This window comes from Helianthus annuus, chromosome 13 (assembly GCF_002127325.2).
Source record: "Helianthus annuus cultivar XRQ/B chromosome 13, HanXRQr2.0-SUNRISE, whole genome shotgun sequence".
Classification (NCBI taxonomy): Eukaryota; Viridiplantae; Streptophyta; class Magnoliopsida; order Asterales; family Asteraceae; genus Helianthus; species Helianthus annuus.
The window spans coordinates 7930498-7945180 of NC_035445.2; the positions used below are offsets into that span (position 1 = coordinate 7930498).

General features: G+C 33.8%; 1 protein-coding gene across 1 annotated transcript; it reads right to left on the minus strand.

The window, feature by feature from the left end:
* Positions 1 to 6880: 6880 nt before the first annotated feature.
* Positions 6881 to 13203, minus strand: LOC110897410. The gene is made up of 4 exons (XM_022144164.2): positions 13015 to 13203; positions 9793 to 9939; positions 8597 to 8681; positions 6881 to 7133 (listed from the first exon to the last, which is right to left on the minus strand). Exons 2-3 carry the CDS (start codon positions 9913 to 9915, stop codon positions 8622 to 8624), a joined length of 183 nt encoding a protein of 60 aa, XP_021999856.1. The 5' UTR covers positions 9916 to 9939; positions 13015 to 13203; the 3' UTR covers positions 6881 to 7133; positions 8597 to 8621.
* Between the last annotated feature and the right edge of the window lie 1480 nt (positions 13204 to 14683).

Here is a 14683-nt window from a genome sequence, read left to right on the forward strand (position 1 = left end):
GGCTAAACGTACCCCCTGTTGTTACTTTTTATACCCCCCTTCAATAAAATCACATTAAAACTTGTAATATTTACCCCTTATACAAATTATCATTCTAAAAAATATTCCTTTTGTTACAAAACAAATTCAAAAGTTTAAAAAAAGATTACAGACTTTTTTTTTTCAAAAAACAATATTGTTTTTTAATTTTTATTTAAAAAACGTTTTTTTTAAGTTCTTGGATATTGTTTTTAAAGACACTTTCTCAAATAGTATTTTTATTATGCTTTTTTATTGAACATCTTTACAATTAAATAATAACATTTTTTTATAAAAAAAAAGTTTTGAACTCTCGTTTTAGAAAAAGGTCTATATTATGTTTTCCCGCGTCTAAAGGTCTTACTTTTATAATTTTTAATACTTTAAATGTGTTTATAAAATAATTAACAATTTTTATTTATTAAAGAGTAATAAAGTTTTTTTTTAAATAATGTTTATAGCCCTAGCACATATTAATCATTCAAACCATCTATGTAAGTGAACAAATAAACAATAGGTACTAAAATAATTTTATCAAACTATAAATTAACAATCTATATAAGTTCAAATTTAATTAGTGTAAGGAGTATGTTATAAGCAAGTTAAAACCAGTTTAAGACTTTCGATCGAAGTGAACACATTAAAAAATATGTTTTTTTAAAATAATATATAAAAAAAACAAAAATTTTGAAGAAAAAAAAACGTCTGCAATAATTTTTTACACTTTTGAATTTGTTTTGTAACAAAAATAATACTTTTAAAAAATGATGACATGTATAGGGGGTAAATATGATAAGTTTAAATGTGATTTTATAGGAAGGGGGTATAAAAAGTAACAAGAGGGGGTACGTTTAGTAGCCCCCTTAAAAAAATACAATAAAACTTAAACCCATGTCTCTATCCATCCAAAACCACCTCCACTCCCACTACTACCAACCGACCACTGCCACCATAACTGTAAACCAACTCACCGGTAATCGCCTCAATAAACACTGAAACGTTAACTTTTCTAAGAAGAAATTCATTTCTCTGGCGAGTTTCTGTTCTGCTAATCAAACAATGGCCACTGAGCAATCTGTATTAGCAATAATAAGAGCTTCAAGACCCAATTTCAACAACTCAACTGACAAAATTTGTCATTCACTCAATCTTCCTCGCATCCGGTTTCAATCTCAATGCCACCGGTCTTCCGGCGTTAACTGACGACGCACTCACCGCCCCTTTTAACGGTACCCTTTTTATTAACACGTGTAGGGTTTTGGTTTTTTTTTTTAACAAAGAAAGTATAAACTTTAGGGTTAGAATTGGGTTTTTGTTTCATGCTCGCAAGGTGTTACATGTTTTGTTTCTGTGGGTTTAGAAGATGCTGGTATTGAAGGGTGGAATGAAGTTGAACCAACCGACCACCGCCACCCCTTTCTCTCCCAACCTTCCTTCACTTTTTTTTTCCTCGCAACGAGCATTACCTGAATCCTTTCGTCGGCGGCTAGATCTGAAGTTGTTGGTTCAGATCTGAAAAAGATGCTTCTTTGTATCTCTCTCATGCTCTCTCTCCCTCACGGCTCTAACCCGATGTTACAGATCTGGGATTGTCGTTGTGTTGGAAGCGTGTAGTGGCGGCAATGGTGATAATGATTCCGTTAATGATGACGTAGAGATACAGAGGTTTCAGCCAGGTGGAAAAAGCGGAGAAAATGGTCGGAAGGCCGGTGGATATTAACGGATGGATAGAGACATGGGTTTATGGCCGTAAGGCCGGTGGTATTCACCGAATGATTGTAAAATGAAATGGATTTTTTTTCTGAGAATTTAAGAACAATGTGTGTTAGGTAGAATTATTGTTGCAGATATTTATTTTGGTAAATTACACCTTTTGAGTGGACTGCTGCTAAATTTTGAAGCAGTGAAATGTTGGCGGTGGGGGAGTGGCAGGGATTGGTGGCTGGATTTGGTGGTTGGTTGGAGACGAGGGAGAGAGACTGAGAGAGAGAGAGAGAGCGTGCGCTAGTTGAGATAGATAGACAGGGGTAAAATGACATAAATGCTCTCACATGATGTGCACATGATCTGACTTTTTTTTTTGAACAGCAATCACTTTATATATATATATAAAGAGCCAGCAAGCAACTGGGAGAACAAAAAACAAACAAAAACAAAGAAAAACATGATCTGACTTAACATAAACTTTTAACTTGGTTAGTGCAAAAGGACGAAATAGCAAGCACATGATCTGACTTAACATAAACTTTTAACTTGGTTAGTGCAAAAGGACGAAATGTGCAATGGGTTTTGTAAATAAAGGATTGTGACTGTAATTATTACAATTAAAGTTTATCCATTGTAATACGATACAAACATAAAGGACGAAAAGTGTAATTTAGCGTAGTTTTTAATTTGAATTTCACGTAATGTTTAAAATCAGAGTGGGTTAAGACTTAAACACGAGTAAAGAAAGAATAAGGGTGTGGGGGGCACTCCTCTAAGGGGGGAGTGACCTCTCTTAGACACACCCGATCAGCACGCGTCACGTCAACTCCCCTCTTAAGTCCTCATTTTGCACTCAAATGTTGGCATCACTCCACTCACACAATTATTTTTTTTATAAAAAAAGAAGAAAAAAATATGATTGGTGGAAAAAGAGTGGACCCACATTAACAACCAATCACCTCCTCTCTCTCAATCGGTGAGCACACACCGAGCTATGAAGTCCCCGCGCGGTAAACAATTGTTGGTGGCGGTGTTTCCCACATGATGGAAACATGACTACAAGTGCATCCAAAAAAACAACCAACTTTTTGTAACGAATTTTTTGTCTAATTGATAACTGGTGATGCATCAATGAACGGATGATAAAATTTCACCAACTCAACTTTTGTTTCCCGTTTCTTTATATGGTAACAAACCTACTATGTTTGGAACAAGACGTGTCACCCGTTACAATGTTTTAATAATCGAATTGGAAATCTACTGATATCTTACTAGTGTACCGATCAAACTGGTTTTATAAAAACCAAATAATATCATATAAACACAACCAAAAAAACCATGATAGCAATTCATTTTTTAGTATAAATTTTAAATATATACAAAATAAAGAGTTTGAAATAAACAAAACTAGTGGATTCCCCATGTTGATGCTGACAGGAATTTGATTAGTATCGTTTCATCTTGTTATATTATAGTATTAGTACCGGCGTTCGTTATAGCAACTGAAAAAAGAGAAAATATATATAAATAAAATCGTGATATGACCAAAAGAATATCAACATGTGACCTTTATCGATTGAAAACAATTGTTTGGTAGGAATCAGTTCGGTTTGTCAGGGTACCACCACGATACTGGCATGCACTCATATAGCATATATATAAAAAAACAAAATGTATACTCTATTTTAAATGCAACTCTGCTCTCAACAAAATTTGCAACGAAACGCCTGAAATAATTAAGGAAAGTTACGAATTTATTTTTTTTTTAGTTAACAAACGCGAGTTATTGGAGAAAAAATATATCATAAATAAAAAAACGCAAGTTATTAGTTCAATACCGACTTTTGCGTTTTCTGTACTAGGTTGGTGCCGATTTTTACCTTCATGTACCAAAATCGAACAGAATCGTACCGGTGTTTTTGATACTAGCACTGGTTCAGTACTGGTTGACACCAAACTTATCTCAACCCGTGATACTAAAAAAAAATTTATTAAAGTTAAGAAAAACCTGAAAATGTATGAAAATTAATTAGTATTATAATATTAAAATAATAAAAGTATTAAAAACAATATATATATATATATATATATATATAGGATAAGGATCATGTGAGAAGTAGTAGGCTAATTGAGAAACTTGAGAAATATTCTGGACCACACATTTTCTCTAAGCTTTTCGTAATATACACATATGTATAGTTTAAAATTGACTATATACATATGTGTATAATTCAATATACATATATGTATATACTCAATTTTAAACTATACATATGTGTATATTACGAAAAGCTTAGAAAAATGTGTGGTCCAGAATGCTTCTCAAGTTTCTCAAATAGGGTGGACTTCTCTTAGGATCCCTACCCATATATATATATATATATATATATATATATATATAGGGTGAAGTTATTGTAAAAAAAAAAACAAAAGTGTGAGAAAGGTAAAAAAGAATCTCAACCATTAGATCTAAATTAATTGAAAAGGGTATAATTGTAAATGCATTAACAAATTCAAATATGATAATCCTTGATTTAAGGATTTGGAGAGAGAAAATCCTTGATTTAAGGACTTATAACCGTCCATAAATATAACACCATTCAGAGCATGTTCATACATGGTGTTTTAAATATAACACCATTCAGCACAAATATAACACTATTCAGCACACAAAAACACCATTCACACAAAAATAACATCATTCAGCACAAACATAACACCATTCAGCACAAAAAAACACACCATTCACACAAAAATAACATCATTCAGCACAAAAAAAAACACCATTCACACAAAAAATAACATCATTCAGCACAAAAATAACACCATTCAGCACAAAAAAACCACCATTCAGCAGTAAATAAAATAAACACCATTCAGTACAAGAATATAACACCATTCAGTAAAAGAAAAATAACACCATTCAGAAAAAGAAAAAAAAAAACCATTCAAAAAAGAAAAAAACACCATTAAGAAAAGAAAAATAACACCATTTAGAAAAGAAAAAAAAACACCATTAAGAAAAGAAAATAACATCATTAATGAAAAGAAAAATAACACCATTCAGAGAAGCAAATAACACCATTCAGAAAAGAAAAAAAAAACGCCATTAAGAAAAAGAAAATAACACCATTAATGAAAAGAAAAATAACAATATTCAATAATCCTTACATCTCTGTATCATCTTCTTCTTCGCCGCCGGCACCACCACTGCCGGTCCGCCACCGCCGTCGTCGAACACAACCACCCGACAGTAAAATCTCATGGTTCCCAACAGCCGCCGTCGTCGAACCCAACCACCCGCCGTCGTCAAACCCAACCACTGCCGGTCCGCCACCGCCGTCGTCGACCACCACTGCCGGTCCGCTTCCGATTGATGTTTGATCTTCGGATTCGTGGTGGTCTTGGAGTTGTGCTGTTGGATCTTCCGATTGGAATGTCTCCTGCGGATCCTTCTTGTAGCGGTTGAAATGGGCCACAACTATTTCCGTCTGATGCTATCTACGTTTTCTGTTTGCAGGGATTCTGTTCTGAATATTGAAGAAGAAAGAGAGAGAAAGAGAGAAATTAGGAACGTATGATAGAGAGAGAACGAAATTGCAGGGATTTTGATTTACAAAATGAAGATAAAAAGACACAATTGCCCCTAGATATTTCAATTCAATCTAAATTAATAAAAATATTTTACATTTTGGTCCCTATTGATCTCAACCATTAGATCAAAATATCTAATGGCTGAGATTCTTTCTTACCTTTCTCACACTTTGGGCCTTTTTTACAGGATCCTAACTCTATATATATGTAATATATATTAATATAAAAGGCACTATTAATAAGTTTGTATTATTAATATATATAGGATATGTGAAACCTAGTGTAGTAAATAAGATTTTGAAAAAAAAATGTAAAAATCTAATCCAACCACCTATCTGGCCTGTCCAAATGAATGAGTACTCAAACAGACTAATTATTTAGACGGTTCCTGGTTTAACTGACCGATCCGGTTGTTAGAACAAATTTGTTCTCTCGCACATAGGTCAACAATCAAGAGGTGGTTGATTTTCATATCAGTTGCAGTTGTAGCAAAACCACAATATGTACGATTGCTATGCTAAAGTATTAGAATGTAATCCAACCACTCAATTTTCATCAAGCAGGTGACCTGAAAGTATTACAAATGCCACCCAAATTTATGTAACAATTTCAATAAGCAATACCAAATATGTAAATTGATTGCAACTTTTAGATAATTTAGGTTAAATGGTCCGGAAAATGACATATTAGTTGATAATTATCTATACTAGCAATTTGACTAATGAGAGTCCACTTTGTTTGCCAATGGACAATCTCAATCTAATGGCCAATCTAATTGAGAAGTAATTCCGTCTGTCCCTAATGAACAACAGCCTGAATTTAAAAAAATGTTGTAAATTATTATTATTATTATATTTATAATTCTGTAATTTCTTAGTTACAGGAATCTTTATGACTTGACATTTTAAACAATAAAGTTATATTTTTTTAACATTTGACACATTATACTTATCAAACTATTAATAGAGAACTTTGATGAATAGTGAATCTGGTAGGTAAATATTTTTTTCACTCATCGCCGTATCTTGATAATTGCACTACCTACAAGGGGCACCCAAGTTTTCATTTTATTTTTCAAATGCATCCACATCTCCATTTAATTATTTTTTATTTTTATGGTTCAATTTGAGATGAGTATAAGAGTTTTGATCGACGGTGATGATTTTTTTCTTAAGTTTGAATTACACCAGCTATACTAATATGGATTTTTAATGTGTTTGATTTTTCTTTAATTTAAGAGCCATAAGATAAATTACGTTTTTAACTTAAAAAAAATAGAGTATGCATCTGCGTTTAGTTCTTTTTCTCAACACCGGTATTAATTTTGTTTTTAGAGTATCGTAGGCAATACAAGTGTTGGTATTGTACTGGTAATCTAACAAGCGAAACCGATACCAGCCGAACATCGGTGACAATATTCGTTTTTGTGGTTTTAGATCGATATAAAACACGTGTCGGTAAATTTTTGGGCATATCGCGACTCAATTTTTTTTGTTTTCTCTTCAATTGATATAGCGAGTGCTAATACAGTAACAAACCGTGTCGGTCATACACATCCTTATTTCCCTAAACAATTGTACTATCATATTCTAAAACATGTCACATTCATCTGTTTTCAACTCCCAAGTTTTTTACTAGTAGTTCAGTATAACCAACAAATCAAAAAATTGAGTGTTTCAGTAACCAGACTTTCTTTTAGAAAAAAGATAAAAATAATAACAAAAATGGTCAAATGCAAGCATCCATAATTTAGTGAGGACCATCACTAACCACCAAAAGATCAAGTAACCTTCTTTCATGAACCAGTGAGCATCCTACATACATACATGAAGTAGAAAAAAAAACCCATGTGAGCTGCATTCACTTGTTAGGAAAAAATATTAGTTTCTATCAAAGTTTTCTATAACAATAAAGATGATTCATGATTGTAACAAATAAAATATAAATAACTACATACTCCATCTTGGTCTGAATCATTTCATCTTGGTCTGAATCATTCTACATACGTAGAACATTATCTGGTTATATGTTGAAAATTATATGATAGTTGTTACCATTGATAAATCACATTGTTTGCATATATTATTATATACGATTAACATTGAATCATATTATATAGAGTTAAATGCCATTTTAGTCCCTGTGGTTTGGGTTATTTTGCCAGTTTAGTCCAAAGGTTTCATTTTTAACCTGTTGGTCCAAAAAAGTTTCACAGTTGCCATTTTAGTCAACTGGGTTAAATTCATCCATTTTTTCTGTTAACGAGAAGGCCAATTCGGTCATTTTATATGGCTGAATTGCCCTTTTAGTTAACAGAATTACATACAAAATGACCGAATTGGCCTTCTCGTTAACAAAAAAATGGATGAAGTTAGCCAAGTGGACTAAAATGGCAACTGTGAAACCTTTTTGGACTCACAGGTTAAAAATGAAACCTTTGGACTAAACTGGCAAAATGGCCCAAACCACAGGGACTAAAACGGCATTTAACTCTATTATATATATCCCCAAAAATTTTATAAAACGGACCATTGTAATAAAATTAATAAAATATTAATATCCTTAAAAATAGAGCGACCCGTGGGTACCACGGGTTATAACCTAGTAAATATAATAAACATCAAACGTCCAGTTCAGTTTACATCGCCGCGCCGCTTCCATGTTTAAAACCGAACCAAACTGTAAAACCGCCAAACCGTTAACATAACCGTAGTATGTATGCCAAACCGGACAACTTGCTTCGGTCTGGGCGGTTTCGTCGACGCCAATGGTTTTCTAACACCCCTATAGTCAACCACTTAGTATAATATTAATACTAGTAACTTTCATTTTATAAATTAGTCGGGTCGTAAGCAGGAGAGTGTTGATAGAAACCACGAACTTAAGGGGTCTAAGAAAGTTGTATGCAAAGGAAACTGGGCCTCATTTCAGGTTGAATTGGGGCTGAAAGAGATGCAATCGTGTGAGCTTGCTTTGTGGGTTTTTGGGCCTGTTTTAAGGCCTCGCTGTGATGATTAATAGTTTAATACAAAGGAGAATGGAGAGATAGAGGTGCACAAATAGAGTCTATGGCCCAAAAAATGGTTTCAGGTTGATTCCGGACCAGGTTGAGTCAAAAAAAGTCAAACCCGTTTTTTGGTGAAACGGGTTTGGGTTCCCTTGTTGGTTAAAGATTCAAATTCTCTGATCTTATGCTGCTTTTAACCTTTGTTATACAAATGCAATTAATAGATTGACTATTAACTTCACAAGACAAAAGATAACCATAAAGCCTGACCTCTGTAATCTTTATTAGTTCATCTTCATCCTGATGTTGAACCCTTTGATAGAGCAGCTTCGCGTTCTTGACGCCTACGTTCTCTCTGTAAATTATATAACATTACTCGTTAGTATCAGATAATGAATTTATATATAGAGTAAACTTCCATTTTGCTCTCTGTGGTTTGGTCACTTTAACGGTTTTGCCCCAAACCTTTAAAAATAGTCATTTTACTCCCTGATCTATGAAGTCCTTCATGATTTTACTCCCCACCCCTAAACGTCATCCATTTTAAACGTTTGGGTTTTAAAAGGTAATTCATTAATATGGGTTGGGAAAAGACATAATTGCCCATCAGGTGTTTAGCACGTGATAGGCTTTAACATTTAAAATATATGACGTTTAGGGCGGGGAGTAAAATCATGAAGGGCTTCATAGATCAGGGAGTAAAATGGCTATTTTTAAAGGTTTGGGGCAAAACCGTTAAAGTGACTAAACCACAGGGAGCAAAACGGAAGTTTACTCTTATATATACAAACAAAGGTAACAATCTATAGATACTAAGTAAACTACTTTTCGGGTTAATAACAATACGAGGCAGCTTACTTTTACCCTTTGCCACTGTAAGCAAAAAATAAAAATTCCCATTGTATGTAACATAATTTACATTTTTTTTACTATTGTGTGTAAGTAGCCTTCTATATAGCGGATACAATGGTGATATGACACCAGTTTTTAATGATGTAGCCAGGGGTGCAAACGAGGCAAGCGGCTCCCGAGCTGCTCGAGAAAAAGCTCGAAACAAGCCGAGCCTTATCGAGCCAAGCCTAGCATGTGTAGCCTGCCAAGCTCGTCGAGCTTTATCGTGCCTTAGTGTAATATTAGTTTTTATTAATATTTAATAACATTTACCCCTTATTTAAAGTTGTCTAGTAAATGAGCCGAGCCGAGCCGAACCGAGCTTATTTAATCTTGTTTACGAGCCGAGCCCGAACCTAAAAATAAGCTTGTTTATTAAACGAGCCTGAGCTTCACTTATCAAGCTCGCGAGCCTAAATGAGTCTATTATTTATATTATTTTTATTCAATATATTAGTTAACAGATAATAAACAAGCCGAGCTCGAGCTTGAGAAACTACCAACGAGCTGAGCTCGAGCTCGGATGGCTCGGCTCGTTTGCACCCCTAAATGTAGCAGACAGATAAAAACTATACCCTTCTTTCCCAATATGGGAGAAAGCAGACAAAATCATAAACGGGAGAAATCGTCGACACTAAAACAACATTTAATCCAGTAAACAGCAAAAGTGCTGCCATTGGACGGGTTTTATGTGGCATTTTTCTCTATGTTGAAGCTTATTCCTGCAAAAAACATTTCGTAAATTTCGGTCAAGTAATGGTGTATTTGTATCACATACAGATTCTTGGAAAAGAAAAAAACATAAGTACACAAACATTGGAGTTATATATATCATATATTTGTGTTATACAATCAACATAAATCTACCATTTTCAGCTCTTTACTATTTCAAACAAAATGTTATCTGATAGAATCGAATAATAATGTCGATAACCTTATCGAAAGTATGATAAAAAACTGAAATATAACTAATAACAAAGTAAAAAATAGCACCAAACAAGAATATACCAATTCTATTCTTTCATTACTTGTACCATATTTTTGTGATATATGTCTAGAGCTGATGTTGAATGAAACAGTATTGTTTGGTAAGTGCTCTGTAAGAAACTTACGATCAACATAAATCCGCCATTTTTAAGCTTTCAACTATTTCAAACAAGATGTTTTCTGATAAAATCAATAATAATGTTGATAACCTTATCAAAAGCTCAATAAATATCAAAATACAACTAACAGCAAAGTAAAATATAGCACCAAACAAGGATATACTAATAGCATTTTTTTCATTAAAAACATCGTTAGAACCTGCAATAGAACCTCAATCTTAACCGCTTGCTTCGTATTTGGCTACTCTAATTCCATTCCATGGTACTAGCATCACATTCAAAACAATTAACATGTATACACAGTCACAGACATATCTATACCTAATTAGTAATTAACTGGCTGCACAATGTGTCACAATTCTATGAGCCTATGTTGTCAAAGGCGCAAGGCGCACTCAAGGCGCATAGCGGTCGCCCGGAGCCTAGGCGCAAGGCGCTTAAAAAGCGAGGGCTTTTTTAAGTGAGGCGCATAGTATATTAATACCATTTTTAGGGGTTTCAGACATGTTTTAGACTTATTTAGGGCTAGTTTAATGATAAGCAACAACAGTTATTACATTAATACTGTTTTACAAATATAATAAAATCTAATATATCATAGATGTATATAAGAAAAATAACAGTTGTTAAAAATAAGAAAATAAATTCTAAACAAGTCAAAATTTTGAAGTTAAATAATAATGAATTATAGCAAATCAATATGTTATTGATATTAGTAGTTTTAAGCAAGGAATCGTAGGTATAATGTGTCAGTAGCAAAGTAAAAGGAAAACCAAATATACCAAAAATATAAAAAGGAAACCTAAATAATAAAACCCTAAAAGGGGAACAGCAAGAAAAAGCGCCGCTCTTGTAAAATAGAAAAACTTGAGAAGAAAAAACGAAGGCGGTAGTGATTGTTGCAGTTCACAGGTTTGTCACTTCTCTTTTATCTTTTTTATTGCGCCTGAGCCACGCTTTTTCTCGCCTGCGCTTGGCTCTGGGCGCTCGCCTGAGCAGCGCTTTTACACAAAAAGCCCAAAATCTCGCCTGAGCAACCACCAAGCGCTATTGCCCCGCCTCACAGCACCTGAGCGCCTAGGTGAACGCCTCACGCGCTTTTGACAACATAACTATGAGCCCACGATTCTTTTTCCAGCTTCGCTTATATCACTCATCAGTATTCTATTTCTTAATTTAAAAAAAAAAAGTTGATAATAAAAAAAAGCAATAATAATAAAACATATCTTATTTCACCACTTATACGTAATTTAATCATATCTTATCTCGAAATTTCGTTTTATAATTCCTAAATCTTCATTACTAACTATTTAATATTTCTTTTATTTAACTCGTGTAATACACTAACCTAGTATATAGATATATAAAGATTATAAAACTATAAACTAATACAAAACTAGGGCTTCCACTGAAAAAACATGCTCATCAATCATCTTAAACACCAAATTCCAAAATTGATTCCGACTCAAATCCGAACGCGAAACCGAAACCCTAACTAGTTAACCTAACACTAGAAATGATTGTATAAACTATAAAATCAACTGTTTCAAACAAGATGTTATCCGGCGAATCATATATGGATATACAAATTCCATTCTTTCATTAAAACATCATTAGAAGCTTAGAACCTACAATAGAACCACAATCTTAACCGCTTGCTTCGTGTTTTGGCTACTCTAATTCCATTCCAAGGAACTGGTATCACATTCAGCACAATTAATACACACAGTCACACACATATAGATATATAAACATAGAGGCTGGTTAACGTACAATGTTTCTTATCGTGCGGTGCGTACGCAACTATCACAGCCGCACATAAGTTCCGAATTACTTGAGTTCCGAATTACCCAAAGTCCCGGAGTATTCAAGTATTCCGGATTTCACCATATAGTTCCGAATTCCGCACGTTATATACATAATCACGCATGTTATTGCATAATTTCACATAAGTTCCGAACTACTTGAGTTCCGAAATACCTAAGTTCCGGATATTCAAGTATTCTGGATTTCGCCATATAGTTCCGATTCCGAAATCCGCACGCTATATACATAATCACACACGTTATTTGCATAATTACGCACGTTACAATACATAATCACGCACGTTATTGCATAATTTCACATAAGTTCCGATTTACTTGAGTTCCGACTTACTCAAGTTCCGGAGTATTCAAGTGTTTCGGATTTACGCACGTTATATACATAATCACGCATGTTATGAGAGTGAGACGCGGCACAATCTCCTGTTCGCGTACGCATCGCACGATAAGCTCTATTGTATTTTACACTTTCTCTATAACTATAAGGATAATAAAACTAAATTCTAATACAATTAGGGCTCATCAGTCATCATAAACCCTAAAATTAACAAATTTCCATCCGAATGCGAAACCGAAACCCTAACTAGCTAAGCTAACACGAGAAATTATCATGATAAAATCAAATAACCTAGATAAATTCATGTTTTGAGATGATCATAATCTCATATAGAACACAAACTTATAAAACATACTTTCAAATAGCATTGCGGAATATCATGTATGAAATTAAGACTAAAATAATCACACTCATCGATTAAAAATCACAAATAGAGTATCGGAAACTCATACTGTCAGTTAAAACTACATGATTCAATGATTTCAGTCAGATTTAGGGTTTTAAATAAGCTAGGGTGTGTAAGTTCATTACCAGTTATCAGAAATCAAAATCTGTTACAGAGTTTAAGTGATGACTGATGAAATGAACCAGGTAGTGGTGGTCTCCGGTCGGCGTATCGGAGGACCGCCGTTAAGTGGTGGTCGCCGATCGGATCGTCGGAGAAATGGGAGTGGGTTTAGTTACGAGGTGTATCGCCTGTGGGTTTTGTTAAGAGGTGTAAAAACCGGGTATGGATCTATCCGAGTACCTATAGAGCATCACCGTAAATGAACCGAACATTCAGCGACAGAAAGTTTGAATAGCTTAATGGATAAACACGAACAAAAAAATTTGTTTGGTTAGCTTAGCGAACAAATACGAACACAGGTGTCGTTCGTTCGATTGCGTTCGATAATATGTTCGGTAACGTTCGTACGAACACAGGTGCCGTTCGTTCGATTGCGTTCATAATATGTTCGGTACGTTCGTTCGTGTTCGTTTCATTATATTAAAAAATAATAAATAAATAAACCTTTTATCTAAACATATTGAAAGCTTGAAATCCTATTTTTTAGTGTTACTAAGTTTTTTCAATACTGGTGTTGGACTTAAACTAGCCATTTTTTTATTATAAAGTTGTTAGAAGTTGTTTTCTTTCTTTTTTTAAATCATTTTAACTCTATTTTGGTTGAATCACAAAACTATAAATCGCTCGAAATCTCAAGAGTCAAAACCGTATGGTATGAATTATGAAAAAGAAAACCCAAAATGGACTGACAGGTTTGGGACTAATCAATAATGGGTTGGTGATAACATTCACAAGCCCAAAGATTCGAAATATATGGAACTAGTATTTAACCACCGTTTCTCGGACAGGGTCCTGGGTCTGTAAAACTGTATTAGGTTTTCAAAGTTTAGTGTCTTTAAGGATAAATATTACTAATCGAGTTTTATATAGTTGTTATAGAGTGTCTAGACAGTTACTCATTTAAAGTCTCGTATCTTGCGTATGGTAAATAAAAATCTTGAAAATGCAAAAAATGATAATTTAATTTTTAGATTATAATTCCGCCGATACATTAAATCAAATCTGCCAATATAAAATCTAAGTAAAAACATAAAATTATTTTTTTTATATTTCACTTCTTTTGTCATTTTAAAGAAGCATTTGATTATCAAATAACACCTATTACTTAACCATGCCTCGTATGTTTTGAAGATTTGTTTGTAGGTTTGAATACTGAAATAATTTTCATTTTTTTGAAGCCCAAATATTGATTGCATTGTGGGATAATATTTACCATATTTTATTCCTTATTTCTTGCCCATCATCATGCCTAGTCTTCTGCCAAGTCTTCCGTTCCTTATTTCTTGCCCATCATCATGCCTAGTCTTCTGCCACCATTATATTGTTTCTTTTGTTATGTTCCCATATTTTCCTATTTATGTATTGTCTTTACTTGTTATCATAATCAAGAAATAATATACCAAGAGTTTTTATGGTATCAGAGCGGTGTCTTTAACACGCTCAATCAAAACAGCCGATCACCATACACATGGCCAGTGACAAAGCTGATCACTGTGATTTTTGCGGAAAAGATGGCCATAAGCGTGATGGGTATTTCAAACTCATCGGGTACCTGGAATGGTGGCCCGGAAAAGGTAAAATTGAGAAGATAGTCGAAGAAAGCCTAATATCGAGGCTGAATAATGAACAATA